This window comes from Lissotriton helveticus, chromosome 3_1 (assembly GCF_964261635.1).
Source record: "Lissotriton helveticus chromosome 3_1, aLisHel1.1, whole genome shotgun sequence".
Classification (NCBI taxonomy): Eukaryota; Metazoa; Chordata; class Amphibia; order Caudata; family Salamandridae; genus Lissotriton; species Lissotriton helveticus.
The window spans coordinates 1,529,121,130-1,529,138,979 of NC_136061.1; the positions used below are offsets into that span (position 1 = coordinate 1,529,121,130).

Consider the following 17,850-nt stretch of genomic DNA (forward strand, 5'->3'; position numbering starts at 1 on the left):
CACTGACAAACAGGTCCAGGGTTCGAAAAGAGAGACATATATGGTCGAGGTGGGAAATGCAGAAATCAGAGACAAACGAGCCAAAGAGAGGGAGGAAGATAGCGAGACGATGAGAGAGAAAGCTGGCCAGTGAGAGAGGTGGTAAGAAAGAGAAAATCAGAGAGAGAGAACATAGCATGTAACTGGGTAATGTGGCCTGATATTGCCATGAGGGGGTTCTAGTAATATCATGAACCACAAGGTGACGAGGCAGAGTGGTTTATAAATGTCACAGGAACCCTAAGATGGCAATGTAGGGCCATATTATGTACGCATGGTACCCATTGTGTATTTTAAATGGTATACATTAAGTTTGGGAAAGTTAGCTTGAAAAAGCAGTTTTCTAAAAAGTGAAGTTGGCACTGGGATTTGATTGGAATTATAAATAATGTTTAAGCTTCTTTTAACTCTCCTTTAATAAATTGGTAATTAAAAAATGGTGAGGTGATTGGATTTAGAAGATTCTGTGACTGCTGTGTTTACCGCACAATTATGGACTTACACTGACATTGAGGGAGAAAGCTGGACAGTGAGAGAGGCTGCAAGAAAAAGAAAAGCAGACAGAGAGAGAGAGGAGAACATAAAGGCACAGAGAAATGGAGAATCAGAGACAGAAAAAAGACGAAGAGAAAAGCATAAAAGGAGACACGGCCTGCGGCCGTGAAACTGAAAGTATGGCCGGCCGGCCGGCCGTGAATAATTAGGGGGTGAGAAATGCGCTGGGAGGGCTGCCTTTGATGTGGTAATGCGAGGCAGGCAGGCAGGCGGCTGGTGGCATTGTGCACGCGCTTTTTAGGGCTTGCGCTTGCGCAATGACCTAAAAAGCACATGCACTCCGTGGAATCGCCAGTGTAATCGTGCTTGGTTAAACGCTGTTTAAGCCCCTATAGAGCTTCGCCAGCTATGCGCATGCGCACAGCAGGCGAGCCCTAAAAATGGGAGTACTTTTAAAAGGAACATTTTAGATTTAGTTACGGAACAAGGTCAGGGAGGGGTGCACTGTTAGGATAATGAGTAGGGAAGGTGTTAGAAGAGAGTAGGTTAGGGCTGGGGCATTAAATAGGGTTAAAGGTACCTTATAGCATCGGCGAGTAACTTTAACAACAACATTTCTCATTTGAAGTGAATATTTTTTGTTTTTGACTGTCAAACTGAATCACATACACTGCATTAATTTTCAAACTAAGTTTCTCGCTTTCTGTTTAAAACTTTTGCCTTTTCATCATTTTAACTTCAATCTTTCAAGCTATAATCCTCCCTAAGGTAAGCAGGGTTGGACAACTGAGGACGAAAGTAACAGTTAAGGGTGAACGCAGAAAAGCTTCCCAGTGGTACGTGGTAAGTGTTATCTGAATTAAAGGCATGGCGGAGATCCCTCTTGGAAAACAGTGAAATATAAAGAGTTCACACCTTTTTCTACGTCCAGTTCAATATGTATAAACCCCTTAAGAACATGGCCTTCAAGCCAGGAGAGGCATAGTGCGAACATAACATTAATGCATACCAAAGAACAAAACAGTGATACTGCGCCAATACTTTGTACATGGATCATTCATTCATTTATACGCACCCCTAGTTTAAGGATTACTTCCCACTCAAAAAACGGTCTTCCCACAAGGAATGATGCATCATCACAGGTTTGCTACAACAAAGAAAATTTATTTAAAAATAAAATGTTTTTTGTTTCTTTTTCTTTTCCTGGACAGAAGATACATGATAACTCCAGTCCCAAAAATTATAATAAAAATGATCAGCTCTTTAGTGGGCAGCGTACACTGGGAAATTAATAAATAACATTAGTATAATTTCTAGACATTATTAAACAATGCTTCAGCAAACCAAAAAACGGGACACCCCAATAAAACTTAAAACTGTTCTACTCTTTTGTAAGAATATTTATCTTCTGTTTTATTAATTCTTTACAAGTTGACAGGATTAAATACAGCTAATAGAAAAGTCTTATATTAATGTCCTTATAATACTTGCAGTGGTGACCTGGGGTCGCACCGGACCTAGTAAAGAGGTTAAGGCCCCGGTGTGAAGAACAATGACCAGTCATGGGGCTTTCTAAAAAACGTTAAGGCCCCAGAAAGGAGACGAAGACTACAGCAGACAGATCTTCATTGCTCAAGAGGTTAGAGGCAGAGTACATTTGAGCTGGCAGACACTTAAGGGCCTACTAACATATGGTTGGTCTAATAGAGTGAAAAAGAAAGTTAGTCAGGCCCTCACTCAGCCAGTTAAAGTCATTAAGGCCCCCGAGTGAAATCGATCATATTTTGCCAATTGTGTTGTTAGACCAAGTTCAGAGTGATGACTAGCATATTACCTTTTTTTGTCCTGACTGGATGTGCAATAAGGGAAATAATGGGAAGGGTATGCTCTCTCTGGTAGATCTTTAGAGGTGTGCTGTAGAGGTTTCGGAGTGGAATGGCCACTATAACTTAGGACAATGACCCAGCACACATTACTCCACAATCCCTTACCAATGTAGTATTTTGTTAGTAGTTGCGCTCGTGTTTTACATGCAGTAAGAGAAGGATACTTTACAGTATTTGGCACTAAAAGTTATAAAGTCCATTCCTCCCCCCATCTATACCAGTATGCAACCCTTCCTACTGGTTCTCCAAGTAATTTCTCACACCAATTCGAACAATCACAAAAACCTGCTGCGCTAGACTGATAATACTTAGCCTACACCCGCTATTAAAATCAGTCACACAAGGGTCCAAAAATGATCTGGAATGAAATGAGTTGGACTTTGACTCTAGACTCTGCACCAACCTGGTCATCTGGGGTACATAGATCTGTCAGTGCAAGCTGTGATATTGCCAAAATATCACTGCAGAAATAACATCAGCTGGAAAGTAAAAGGTTAGGGGAGGCTCATGCATTTAAACAATGGTAGAGAATTTCACAGTGGATCGCTGCCATCATGCCCATTGTTTTGAGCGAAGCAATTACAATCTGTAGAATATCCTTTTTCACACACCACCAGAAAATCCAGCGCTGCACAAAGCAGCGATATCAAACTCTTCCACTTTTTAGTCAAGTGAAAGCATCTGGCAGAAGCATGTCAGCATTATTGGAAATTTGCCAACAAAGAGTAACCTCAACCAGACAATGTCCCTGCATGGAACGAACAGCTTATTCAAGAGTGCAGCATGGCCAGGATAAGACCATGAACCACAGATTGTGCACAAATGAGCTCTGTGTTGCTTACTGGAAAGTATGGTCAAGTTTGAACAAAGGCATGTTATCATGAGTTTCACATAAATGAATAATTAAACTTAGAAGCTACAGCCGAAGGAAGATCACACCCTATGTTTTTAGGTCTCGCCTGTAAATGAATGGGTTATTTAGGACTAGTCGGACAGCTACTCTAGATGACTATTGGAAAATTCCAGTAGTGGCCCTATCGTCTTCAAATTACCCGCCTGAAGAGGGAAATAGTTTAAAAACTGAGAACATTAATTTTATCAGGTTTCTTAAGGAAACTCTTTGACATTTAAGTGTTTTAAGCTGTGAAATAGAGATACTTGGAACAAGTGGCTTACTGATGCAGAACAGTAAGAGAGTACAAAATGGTGTACTTTTAGAGAAATGTTGCAGTGTTTCGTTTACATTTCCCAAAATTACACATTGGGCAAAATACCCACAAATCACATTTCACTCTGAAATTTTTTTCAAGCAAGAGTCCGGTTTGCTTGAAAAAAGTTTTCATCAATCAGACAGGAGACTGGTTCGAGCAGAACATGTCTATCGGCAAGACATTTTTGTCATGAACAATCATCCTATGCAAACTACTCCATTGTGTAATGCAAAATTTCACATGAGAAACTCTGAAATTATATTAATTTCAATAGGGGAATGAAAGTTTTCCATAGGAGTAAACATGATTCTAAACTGGCAGATTCATTCGGTCATACAAAAGAACCAGCGCACCAGCAAAAATATCAAATTTAAAAATTGTTTTTAGCAAATATCAAATGGCACAGAGTGCCAGTTCAAAAAACTAATAAAAAGCTCAAAAACAAATCACAGTGGAAGTCCCTATGATGAGACAATGGAACTGAGAAAAACAGTCTGTCAAATGGTTTTAGGTTACGGAAGAGCTACACTCCAAAATCTCAACTAGCCGCAGAACTTCAAATGAAAGACATGTTGGAAAATATGAAATACGACAAAGCATAATAGTAGATTCTCAACAAATGCAGACACCCAAGGACAGCTGCAGTCACCATAGCCCAGCAGATAATAAAAAGAGCAGCCCATTAATACAATAGGTGATAAAGTATGGTATATTAACAAACTAGTTGTTTGTTTAGCACGGCAGCAAAAGGTGAACAGAAGCTAATAAGCATCGCTTCTCCTAACACTCTCAGAAGTGGAAGCTGGCCTGAACATGCATTGTGCTTTATTTCTACTCTGACAAATGGTACTGGGAGGAAAATGAGCAGCTAGTGAACTCTACTGATTACTGTAGATGAAGGTCTTAAGAGAACCACCACTTACCAACCAGAATTAAGTTTCTCTATGTGGGAGGTAAAAACGGATTCAAGGGTTGTGGTTGAGGTTTTCACTAGGATACATATTAGATTATGAGCTGAGACTCTGGGGACCCAAACAACCTCAAAGCGAACAAGTTCCACACAATAGCCAGCCTCCAATGTAAGAACTTACATGAAAACAACTGTCAACAACAATCCATTTAGGAACGCACGGCCTGTAACAAGTTGACAATTGTGAAATAATTCCACATCTCTGCTGGACAAGACTTTAATCATAATACAGCTTTACAAAGGTCAGTTGAAGCACGCTGCCATCTATTGCGAAAAACACCAGGTTCATATAGCTCATACCGCTTCTCCAATTATTTTTGATCAGCAAAATCTTAAAAGAACACTTGAAAGGATTAAAATAAGGCAAGGATGTGATTAAAAAAACAAGCAGCTAGGCTCGAGAAAAGAGCCAGTTCCAACCGAGCACAGATTCAGAGACATACATCATTTTTGTAGGGCACAAGGCCCAAACCGTTTGGATTTTATTCACAGTGGCATCTAGAGAAGATCAATTTGTGGGTTGGAGGCCATAAAAACCAAAGAGATGATAGGTGTTCTAACAAACAAATACAGCACCTGTATGAGCAGTGGTTAAATTGGCCTGTTGTATCTATTGTATTTTTAGGTGTCTCATCAATCCACCAAAGTATCCGTGGCATAAAGGACTTCAAGCAATGCTGCAATAAATCTTTGCACAGCCACAAGGAAAATGCCAGGAGGCTGAAAGGTGGGGTGCTTGCCTTACAGAAATTGAGTATTTTCCTCTATAGGAAAGATCACTTATATTAGACGATTTCTGAACAGTGTAAGAGTGGGAACACGCGATTCCGAATAGTAGAACTGTTTTGATTTGTTGGGGGGGATTTTCTTTTCTTTTCAAGATCAGTAATGGAACTGGAAACACATTTGGATCAAAGCAGTGAAATGCCCATTCTGTGGGCATGAGACTGGGACAAACAGCACTTTTAAGGAAAGTTAGCATATTGCACATAAGTAACTGGCCTTCGGAAAAGGGAGAAGCACTCAAACATGAGTGCAGTGCTCAGTATGAGGAGAATAATATCCCTACCGACAGCTCAGCATCTACGCATCCTTAATTCCTGGTGCCCACAGACATGGCCTGTTGATAGCGTAGGAAAATCTCCATACTATTGTACTTGCCTTGTCCACCAACTTTAAGGTACGCAAAAGAAGAAATGAAGTAGGAAAGCCAAGACTGCAACCTAATTTAAAATCCTGGCAAAGCATCTAATGTATGAAAAAGAAAGTATTACAAAGAAAACTGAAAAAGACCTTGAGTAACAAAAGAGGAAGAAATTGAGCTAAAGCTAAGCAGCCAGTGGCACAATAAAAGAACTGGGGAGAGGACGGGTAGCGCTGGTTCTCCATGATCTAAATTAAGTTTCCAAATCACTTCTTGACCCGCGGAAATTCATGAATGTGTAACACTAGAACCAACGAGCTCACTTCCAGACTTTCCAAACCCAAATGCAAAGACCAGACACACGATCTCTAAACTGTAAAAGTTAGTCTTGCAGAAATTGTGCACCCTAGAATGATCCTTTTGTGTCTGCAAGATTGGAAAAGGTGATTTCTTTTTTTCTTGTAAAGAGAAAGTTCTGCATACTTTTTGTAAAAATCTCCTAATTTCTAGTTATTCATCAGAGAATCTCAATTCTACAAATGAGGTAAACTGTACTCCATAGCTGTGACAGTACAACTGCAGGTCACAGTTCATCAAAAGGGTGCATATTGACCAGCACAAGCAATAAAGGGCACCCTTAGTAAGAATGATCTAGTCACAGGCAGTGCTCCAGCAAGTCAGGGTTGACAATCATGCATGCTTAATATCCTCAAGCACCAATTGTTCCATTAATGCTAGCGAATAGCTGGTGGCCTTGATGACCGCCAGGGCAAGAATAACTATCCCACCATACACAATCAACCTACTCTTACAGTCCCAGCAATGGGCGACGCAAACTCCATCAGGACCCACCGGTTAAGCACAGAGCTTGCCTACAAAACCTCAGGTAAAGCCATTTGTCTTCCAAGCTGCCTTGCCCACCTAACAAACAAAAAAATCATTAACCATTGCTTTCTGTGTAAATAGGTCCACCCCACACAAAGCATTCAGCTGATTAAGCAGAAAGTTGTTTACTTACAACACACACCGAATGGAACCGGCAGCTGCATAGGCTTTGGGAGCCTTACAACAAAGCATCCACTATTTTCTGTTATAGCCCGCTAAAAGCGAGAGGAGTGATCTGTCCCTATATCATGTGCAATGAGTGACAAACACCAGTTGAGCATTCCCTTGAAAAAATTAACAGCACTTTTGCATCTGAGAAAATTCCTGCCCGCACTCCAGCGCGGAAAAGGAATTCTCAAGTCTTCCTTTAAATTCACAGCTCCTCCTCCACCCTCCCATCCTACACAGGGAGAATGGAACCTGAATGCATCACCTCAGGGGTAAGCCATGTGGTGACGTGCAACACCACCACAGGCAAATCTGCATGGAAATGTAACTGGGAAAAAAACAGCCATGTCAGAAATGACTTCTCCCAGAGGTAGCCTCGTCCATTTCTTCCGACAGCCAGGTCTGCGAACACAGGCACTGCTTCACTGTAGTCCATGTGGCAGGGCTGAAGCATAAAGTCCCTCCGCACAGGGCTTCGCAGCTTTCTAGGCACATAGACACTGAAGCTGTAGGGCTTGTGGCTCCATTGGTCCCGGAGAGTTCACATATAGGGGGAGAATGCTATGTAGCCACATGAGCACGGAAAACAAACTCACGAAGAATATTCTTTGCCATATCAATGTTGTTGTGTGCTATAAGCAGTGCTTTCTGGATGTCCTGATATGAGTAGCCCTGGCTCAAGAGAGATTCTATCTCGCCAGACAGCTGAGGTGGGGTGGATGTGCTGGCTGTGGCCTGTGGAGAGCTTCCAGCACGACGCTCAGAGTTCATCCGTCGCGGTAAAGGTTTTGGCGGTCTCTCTGGAACCTGGGACGGATCTACAAAACCTACAACAACAAAATAGCAGGTTAATATTCATGGCCAAAGGGATGTACAAATCTAGGGACAGGCATTAGCTGACAAAAGAAGGTCTGAACAATGGCAAGAATAACACAAAATACAAAATGACAAATCAGAAGCAAAGGTAAGCAGAGCTACAGCATATATCAGGAATGCTAAGTCAGTGAAAAAGTAGTGTGGCCAGTATGAGACCACACAGTGAACAGGTTCTTATCGCAGTGTGAAGTTGAATGAAGGAACACATGTATTAAGCGGACAGTTACTGTTGTGATGGTGTCGCACCTGTAGCTGACGCCAACTGATCACTGTCCAGAGACATCCGATTGAAGGCAGGCAAAACACCAGCAACATCAGCAAGCGGAAGGCGATTGAGTGCAACTGGCAAGTGTGGCCTGGGGACATCATAGAAGTCCTCTTCCTCCTCTGGCTCCTCGGGCCCATTGCTGAGAAGTCCTACTGGCAAATCCTCCTCACCTGAACAGAGTTGGACTTAGTTAACAGTAAAGTCATATACACACTGGCAGACAAGCAGGAGAAAAATACATGCAGAAATAGATGAAATAGGCACAGGAACATCAACCCTTTGTATTCCTTACACTCTGTCAGACTGGCATTATCCACTCAATGGGAAATTTCTAATTAAAATGGCATTCATTAACATATATCAGCCTAGTCTAACTCTTGGGTTGAAAACATATCCTTGCATTCAGTCTTACACCACCCTATGCAACATAAACTACAAAAGACACTAGCTTACCATAGCAGCCAGTGCCACAGTGACTGATATTTATAATATTGCGTACTTAAATCAAGAGTCTATTCTAACCACAGCCCGACTGTACTCCAGGGTGTGTCTAATAGAGGCACTTTGTTGAGGTTGCATTTCTGGGTTGGGTCTCTAGTCTTAAAATGAATCCCTCAGCACATACCAGACATGGCAGCAGGATCGGAAGCGGTCGCTTGCGCTTGGATTGTGCCCATTTGCTCATATCTTATCTGCTCAATCACCGGGTCACACTCGAACGGTCTGTAAATCAAAGAATTGGCAAAGTGAGATACTGTATTGGTGAGAAATCACCAATCATGCAAAGGTAAAGATAGCCTATTCAGTGGTGGCTAGCCAGCTCTAGATTACCACTACGGCTGACAGCCAAGGCTCCTGCAGCAAGACACCATAGTGTCAAACCTTTACTTGGCCTGGTATTTACTTCCAACAAAACCATTATCAGCGTTAACCAAGTTACAGTGCCACTTTGCTCAATGAATGGGGTCCACTTTTAATGCAAGTATAATTGGATATCAGGATATTAGAAGATAACTTATATTAATGTGCTTTTATTTAAAATAGGGTTCGCACTAAAATTAAATGTACAATTATTTATTTGAAATAAAAGAAGGATAAGTGTTAGAATAGCTTTAGATTAAACGTATTTTATATGAAATACATCAAGAACTATTAGTTTGGGTTAGTTCCTGTACCAAAATAATGGGATGCAATCAGTTTAAAACAGTCATTAGCAAAAAAAATGATTAGCATTATTATTAGGGGCAGACTACGACTTAAGTATTCCTATTTAATTTAGATTAATATTTTAAATTAAACTAATTCTTGGGTTTGAAATTGGATTGCAATATGGGGTTCAATTCTTATATAGTCAAACAGAAGACAAGATAGGTTGAGTATTTTAATTTAAAATAATTTAACTAAAAAGGATATATATGGTTTGTGTACGAATGAGGGAACTCCTATTAAATGAATTTAATACAATTTAGGATTAATATTAATGAAATGTAATTTAATAAAAAATTATGATTAAGGAAATGATTAACATAATAAGGAATCCGCGCACATTCACGTAATACTGTTGGCAGGCATTTTTCGGAGCAGTCACTGAATGTGCATGTCAACGAGCACAATAATAGAGTGCCAGGAAAACAGTACACGAGGTGTGATGTATTCCCGGTCACTGCCCCTCCCAGGGCCCTATTAGCAGCATTCCAAGGCCCAGACACACAGCCCTGAAGAAGGGGATGAATCCATGAAACACGCGCTGACTGTGGCACAAATCATGCGATAATGAGATAGGCCTGCAGGAAACAGTACACGAGATTTCCACAATGTGGTCGTGTGACTTTTGGAGCTGAGGAACCTCTCATAATAGAGATTGCAGCCCTGGACTTCCGAATGTCTCACTCAGTGGTGCATGGGATGCTTCAACTGTTACTTGGGGACTCTAAACACCACAAGCCATAATCCCAAGGAGGAGGGTGGCCCTCGCGTCACACTGCAAAAAGCGCTACATAGTGAGAGAGAATCTCCCACAGCGTTGGTCCGTCTTTGGCGGTCATCTCCTTGAAATGGCGTGGCTGGCCTGGGCCAATCCACTTGGCTTTTCCATCACAACCATTAAAGATCTATTTGGCTGCTGCTTCCCTGACAAGGTCCTATTGGATGCTATTTACAAGTCTATTGCTTGTTCTTTATGCACTGGAAATGGAGTAAAATGGGTGTTTTTAACACATGCCCTTCGAGTACTGCCTGCCCACTATTGGACAAGTGTTGTGGCGACTCGGTACAAGCTGTTTGGCCCGGGCAGTATGGGAAAGAGGAAAGACGCACTAAGCCCCCCAGGGCAAACAAAATAAGAAAAGGTCAGCCAAGAATGCTGTGACATTGAGAATCTAAAAGAGGAAGCAGAATTCATGTTGGGTGATGGACGCTCTGTGGAAGAGCCAAATGGAAAACCAAAAAAAGCTGGCCAAAATCTGAAAACAAGAGATGGTGCCCTATAGATCCACTGCTTAACCTGACTGCTCAAAACACAAATAGTTGCACTGATCTGCAGAAGGTTTTATAACAATTGACCTCCGATCCAATCCCCACGGGGCTAGGAAATCCAGTTTAAATCAGTTAACCCCCCAATAACCAAATCCCATTTACAGTGCTATAGTAAATGCAAAGCGTTATGCACATTCAAATAGTGAATGAGATTACATCAGAATTACTTTCACTGATGCCACTCTTGCTTGGGGTTTAATAACAATTGGCCTCAGATCCAACCCCCACGGGGCTAGGAAATCCCCTTCCCCCGCTCCCTTTACTGATAGTGAGATTTTTGCGTAAAGCTGCTAGCTGTTCAGATCAGAAATATACCGGGACACAGAGACTCAAAATAGAGGGGAATTTTGAAATCAATAATACTCATATGGTCTTTAAAAGCCACCCTTACACTTTGGGGAGTGTGAGCATGGACCAACATTTGGAAATATGTACTTGTGTTAAGATTGGCAATTTGAGTACAACTTCCAACTCTGATTCTATCCTAACTCCAACTAGACCAGCAAATACCTTGCCACATGACTATTGCAGCAACTAATTAATTCCAAGGTTTGCCCAGCTAAGACCAAGGGAAAACCTGGGAATCGGCAACGCTCATCGGAAGATGCAGTGCCATCTCGAACCCCAAGTCCAAGAAATGCTTAGCTGGAATATCCAGGCTTAAAATCAAACCCTTTTGATAGCAATTTTTTTTTAAAATAAATACTTTAGATGTATTGGCTATTCAATCTAGGCTCCATACAAACAATTATGCGCAGGTCAGGTATGGACGGTATGGCGACCTCACGGAACAACTTCCTGTCCAGAAAGGTGTGCAGCAAGGGTGCGTCTTGGCGCCCACACTATTCAGTCTCTACATTAATGGACTTGTGGATCACTTGAATGGTGTGGTGGATAACGATGCCCCAAAATTGGCCACAGGGAGAGTGCCCGCTCTGATGTTTGCAGACGACACTCCTGTTGTCTAAAACATCATCGGGCATTCAAAAAAACACTAGACGGATTTGTAGCGTTTTGCGCGCTGCGGGGATTGGAAATCAACTTAGAAAAAACTAAGTTTATGATTTTCAACCCCCCGAAGCGGACACGCCCAAACCCGGTCTTAAACGGTATCTCCCTCGAGAGGGTCAAGACTTTTCTATATTTGGGTGTTACCCTGACAGAGAGCCTTGAGTGGAACGTGCAGATTGCCAAGTCAGCACTCAAATTATCGCAGATAGCGGGGGGGTATAAATAAAGTATTTAGGGGGTCAGTCTTTAAACCGGTGTCTCCGGCTTTGGAAATATATTGTCGCCAGGCCAGAACTGCTGCAATTTATGGTGCCGAACTTTGGGGGCATAAACAGATATTGAGCCTCAAAAGGATGGAACAAAGTTTCATGAGGAATCTAGTTGGATTACCGGCAAGTACTCCATTGATCCCTCTAAGATTAGACCTTGGGATGGAGCCAATAGAGGAGATTACAAGTGCAAGACCAATTATGTATTGGAAGAGGTTCTGGTCAGTCCCAGAACTGGCCGCCTACAGAGCAGAATTATCTGAGGTCTGGACCTCCCTTAAATGTAAAAAGATCCCATGGCTGCAGCACATAAGGGCTGTTAGTATCCGGATAGGCCTTCCGGAATTTTGGGAAACACCCGAGATCTATTGCCCTGGGATATCAAAAAGGGAACTCTACACTCAGATACGTAGGCAGAATTTTCTAACATTACAGAGCTCTGCAACTATGGGCAGGCTAACGACAGAGTTCCTCTTAGTTAAATCTGAATCTAAAATTGAGGAATTCTTGGATGTAATTGAACCTCCGCTTGCTAGAAAGTTGTATCTTCAGCTAAGGCATGGCACTTTACCTATTAGGTCATTTACATGTAAATGGTTAAAATCTAACAATGAAGCTTGCCCTGCATGTGATTTTAAAACTGAAAATGTACCACATGTACTGTTCTTTTGCCCTGCCTATTCTGCAATTAGAAATTGTTGGCTGATTCCAATTTGCAAGAACCTCAAACTCCTGCATTTCACTCAGGCTTGCAGGATACTGACCTATGATACTCATCCTCCTATTGTGTTTGCCGTATCCCGTTATTTATTTAGTATGTGGCGTAGAAGACAAACTTTTTTAACTTAACTGTAGCAATTATGACACCGTCTATTTTCTCGCTCTTGATAACTCATAGTTTAACTCTCTTAACAATTTGATGATTATTTATTGTTTTAATATTTCGTGCTTGTATGTATTTTATGTGCACTTTTATGGTCTTTGACCGAAATAAAGTTATCAATTGAATTGTTATTGCAAGAGACCTGGTCTACTAGCTATGTTTTTAGGCCAGGATATAGAACAGGGGTCTCCAGCCTTTTCTGTAGTTAGAGCTACATATGTTCAATGAAACGCATTGAGAGCTACTAATATTAGTGCTGTATAATCAAATTTGTTTTGTATGTCTAAATAATTCAACTAAGCAAAAGCATTCTAATTTAATAAGCTCGGATGCACACAGGTGAGCTACTCAGAGGTAGTAGTAGAGTTCACCAGCTGTTTGCTGGAGACCCCTGATATAGAATTTTTCAAGACATGTCCAAAAACTCTGCTGCCAAGGACTCATGTTCGAGAAGAAACGGAAGATGAAAAATAGCCATAAATCCCCAATAAGGGGCAGAAGGCATGTCTGAGGAACAGCCAAGCCAGCAACAAAACATTGGGGTTATAACTGGAGGCGTCAATGAAACTTCTCCAATCCAAAAGTGAAAAGAAACAGCAGCTTCGCACAAGGCAGGAGCAAATTAAAACAGGCCATGCAGAGGAATGGAAAAGGGAACAAGCATTGGCATAGCCAATAGGTCTCGCCTTTGGGACCTTATAAGTGTTTAGCCAGAGATATTGACTTTGCCTATGTCTTTAAGCTGTGCTATACTGAGTCAGTCAGTTAGTGAGAGAATCAGTCAGTGAGAGTGAGAGAGAGAGAGTCAGTCAGTGAGAGAGAGAGAAAGAATCAGTCAGTGAGAGAGAGAGAAAGAATCAGTCAGTGAGAGAGAGAGAAAGAATCAGTCAGTGAGAGAGAGAGAAAGAGTCAGTCAGTGAGAGAGAAATAATCAGTCAGTGAGAAAGAATCAGTGAGAGAGAGAGAGAAAGAATCAGTCAGTGAGAGAGAGAGAGAAAGAGTCAGTCAGTGAGAGAGAGAGAGAAAGAATCAGTCAGTGAGAGAGAGAGAGAGTAAGAGTCAGTCAGTGAGAGAGAGAGAGTAAGAGTCAGGCAGTGAGAGAGAGAGTAAGAGTCAGGCAGTGAGAGAGAGAGAGAGAGAGAGAGAGAGAGTAAGAGTCAGTCAGTGAGAGAGAGAGAGAGTAAGAGTCAGTCAGTGAGAGAGAGAGTAAGAGTCAGTCAGTGAGAGAGAGAGAGTAAGAGTCAGTCAGTGAGAGAGAGAGAGTAAGAGTCAGTCAGTGAGAGAGAGAGAGTAAGAGTCAGTCAGTGAGAGAGAGAGAGAGAGAGAGAGTAAGAGTCAGTCAGTGAGAGAGAGAGAGAGAGAGAGTAAGAGTCAGTCAGTGAGAGAGAGAGAGAGAGAGTAAGAGTCAGTCAGTGAGAGAGAGAGTAAGAGTCAGGCAGTGAGAGAGAGAGAGAGAGTAAGAGTCAGTCAGTGAGAGAGAGAGAGAGTAAGAGTCAGTCAGTGAGAGAGAGAGAGAGTAAGAGTCAGTCAGTGAGAGAGAGAGAGTAAGAGTAAGAGTCAGTCAGTGAGAGAGAGAGAGTAAGAGTCAGTCAGTGAGAGAGAGAGAGTAAGAGTCAGTCAGTGAGAGAGAGAGAAAGAGTCAGTCAGTGAGAGAGAGAGAGTAAGAGTCAGTCAGTGAGAGAGAGAGAGTAAGAGTCAGTCAGTGAGAGAGAGAATGATTGTCAGTCAGTGAGAGAGAGAATGATTGTCAGTCAGTGAGAGAGAGAATGATTGTCAGTCAGTGAGAGAGAGAATGATTGTCAGTCAGTGAGAGAGAGAATGATTGTCAGTCAGTGAGAGAGAGAATGATTGTCAGTCCGTGAGAGAGTCCGAGTCAGTCCGTGAGAGAGAGTCCGAGACAGTCCGTGAGAGAGAGTCCGAGTCAGTCCGTGAGAGAGAGTCCGAGTCAGTCCGTGAGAGAGAGTCCGAGTCAGTCCGTGAGAGAGAGTCCGAGTCAGTCCGTGAGAGAGAGTCCGAGTCAGTCCGTGAGAGAGAGTCCGAGTCAGTCCGTGAGAGAGAGAGAGTAAGAGTCAGGCAGTGAGAGAGAGAGTAAGAGTCAGGCAGTGAGAGAGAGAGAGAGAGAGAGAGAGAGAGTAAGAGTCAGTCAGTGAGAGAGAGAGAGAGTAAGAGTCAGTCAGTGAGAGAGAGAGTAAGAGTCAGTCAGTGAGAGAGAGAGAGTAAGAGTCAGTCAGTGAGAGAGAGAGAGTAAGAGTCAGTCAGTGAGAGAGAGAGAGTAAGAGTCAGTCAGTGAGAGAGAGAGAGAGAGAGAGAGTAAGAGTCAGTCAGTGAGAGAGAGAGAGAGAGAGAGTAAGAGTCAGTCAGTGAGAGAGAGAGAGAGAGAGTAAGAGTCAGTCAGTGAGAGAGAGAGTAAGAGTCAGGCAGTGAGAGAGAGAGAGAGAGTAAGAGTCAGTCAGTGAGAGAGAGAGAGAGTAAGAGTCAGTCAGTGAGAGAGAGAGAGAGTAAGAGTCAGTCAGTGAGAGAGAGAGAGTAAGAGTAAGAGTCAGTCAGTGAGAGAGAGAGAGTAAGAGTCAGTCAGTGAGAGAGAGAGAGTAAGAGTCAGTCAGTGAGAGAGAGAGAGTAAGAGTCAGTCAGCGAGAGAGAGTCCGAGTCAGTCCGTGAGAGAGAGTCCGAGTCAGTCCGTGAGAGAGAGTCAGTCCGTGAGAGAGAGTCAGTCCGTGAGAGAGAGTCAGTCCGTGAGAGAGAGTCAGTCCGTGAGAGAGAGTCAGTCCGTGAGAGAGAGTCAGTCCGTGAGAGAGAGTCAGTCCGTGAGAGAGAGTCAGTCCGTGAGAGAGAGTCAGTCCGTGAGAGAGAGTCAGTCCGTGAGAGAGTCAGTCCGTGAGAGAGTCAGTCCGTGAGAGAGTCAGTCCGTGAGAGAGTCAGTCCGTGAGAGAGTCAGTCCGTGAGAGAGTCAGTCCGTGAGAGAGTCAGTCCGTGAGAGAGCCAGTCCGTGAGAGAGCCAGTCCGTGAGAGAGCCAGTCCGTGAGAGAGCCAGTCCGTGAGAGAGCCAGTCCGTGAGAGAGCCAGTCCGTGAGAGAGCCAGTCCGTGAGAGAGCCAGTCCGTGAGAGAGCCAGTCCGTGAGAGAGCCAGTCCGTGAGAGAGCCAGTCCGTGAGAGAGCCAGTCCGTGAGAGAGCCAGTCAGTGAGAGAGCCAGTCAGTGAGAGAGCCAGTCAGTGAGAGAGCCAGTCAGTGAGAGAGCCAGTCAGTGAGAGAGCCAGTCAGTGAGAGAGCCAGTCAGTGAGAGAGCCAGTCAGTGAGAGAGCCAGTCAGTGAGAGAGCCAGTCAGTGAGAGAGCCAGTCAGTGAGAGAGCCAGTCAATGAGAGAGACAGTCAATGAGAGAGACAGTCAATGAGAGTCAGTGAGAGAGTCAGTGAGAGAGACAGTCAGTGAGAGAGTGGAAGACCAGGGCTGGACTCTCTGGGTCACAGAACGGCGCAGAGTCACAAACAAGATATATGGAGCATAACTTAATCTCTGTTCGACTTGGAGTCTCACTGTAACTAGCCCCAGGCGAAACAGTAATATTGCTCAAGAACCGAAGAAGAAACAAATACCACTACACCTGGGAAGCAGTGTTGTGCTGTCATATACAGTGGAAAAACCAAGGTACATTTAGACACGGGTAGTCCACAAGGAATATAGAGCATAGTCCGAGACAGGTATAACACGAACGACTGAGGGAACCGAAAACAGGCAAGACAATGAAGTAGAGGAAGCAAGTATGAACACAAACTAGTAGGATAAGCAAGAGTGGTAACAACCGCCCCTGTTGCCAGACACCCATCCATCCATATTGCAAGAGAACCTTAATAGGGATCCACAGCAGGAGGTACAATGAAAGAAACAACTAGAGGGGAATTCACAACTAGATGAGGAATCATCAAAAGATGAATAAAACACATGATGGGTTGAAAACGATGTAAACATGTGAAAGCCTTTTTAACCCCAAAATGTGTACCTCAGATGTGATGAAATTGGTGTTTATAGACAGTATAGAGGTTACAAAGAGTAGAAAAGTGGACCGGCATGGGTGGGTTGCTTTTCTGTCTTTACCATTTATGAAGTGAAAGTAAAGATCACACTGTCGGAATACATTGTCACTTTCAGCCAGCGCAGTTCGCGGTCCCTAAAGGGAAACCGGACTGCGCTACAAAGAAGAGTGGGAGGGGTGCAAACATGGAGCGCAGGCTGCTAATTAGTAACTTGATCCACGACGAGGGAGGAATGCAGCCGCTGCTTGCTCCCGAGAGCAAAACACTGTGGGAGTGAACATTTGAAGAAGAGGTGGGACATGCACCCGCCTTTGCCCATTTGCATGCTTTCAATATTGAAAGACACACGCAAAGACCAATCAGATGTGTGGGAGGAGTCCGACTCACACGGAGACGTTTTGAGCCCTCACAAGAAGCCTCCCATAGAGCAGCGCATGCATGCTGTGCTAGGCTCGACCTAAAAAGTCAGAGTAGGCCACCCATGCCAAGATACAAAAAAGCTGTGCTTAATTTGTGCCGGTGCTTAGCACCAGCACTTACTTTTCAGGGCCGGGTCTACACGCGTCTGCACAAATGCATTTCACAAATGACATGCTGTTAGCTTACTAAGTCTGCGCAGAGTGTTGTTCTAACTTCTCAGACGGTCTCCCGAGTCCCGAGAGTGCTTCGGTTAAATCACTGAGTCAGAGTGTGAATGTGAGCTGGAGTACCGGAGACTGCATTCATTGAGCATAGATTGCTGCTGCATTAATGATATATGTGATGGCTTCATGGCGGCCCTTAATTCAGATTTGTCGTTGGTGGGCGGGAGTCAGACATTGATGGGGCTGAAAAATTGCACTAAGTGCCCACTTTTTAAAGTAAAAAGTTTATTTATTTAAAAATGTGCTCACCTTTTAACGTAAATCTTGGCCTTAAACCTGGAAAGAAGCGTACTTTTCAAAAATTGGTGTGGCTCTCCTTTTTGAGATGTGCCTCATTTATTAATCAGTGTGTGTATGTCTTACACTCCTCTGTGTTAGTACTAAGGCTGCTCAACCACACTACCACAAATAGAGCACTTTCGGATTTCATAAAAGCCCTGCACACTTCTGGGGGAACCTCTGGACTCTACACAACATAACCAATTATTGGTATATCACATAAAGAGACAGGGGAGATAAGAGGATGGTATAGGAAT

At 43.2% G+C, this 17,850-nt stretch overlaps 1 protein-coding gene across 1 annotated transcript in view; it reads right to left on the reverse strand.

Annotated features, from left to right (window-relative positions):
• Nucleotides 1-1,677: 1,677 nt before the first annotated feature.
• CBL (Cbl proto-oncogene) overlaps nucleotides 1,678-17,850 on the reverse strand; it is a 348,147-nt gene continuing 331,974 nt past the window's right edge. The window contains exons 14-16 of the mRNA XM_078682180.1: nucleotides 8,568-8,665; nucleotides 7,921-8,112; nucleotides 1,678-7,625 (exon numbers count right to left, since the gene is read on the reverse strand). Coding sequence (XP_078538306.1) covers nucleotides 7,360-7,625; nucleotides 7,921-8,112; nucleotides 8,568-8,665 — 556 coding nt within the window. The 3' untranslated portion in view covers nucleotides 1,678-7,359. The remainder of the gene's footprint in view (nucleotides 7,626-7,920; nucleotides 8,113-8,567; nucleotides 8,666-17,850) is intronic.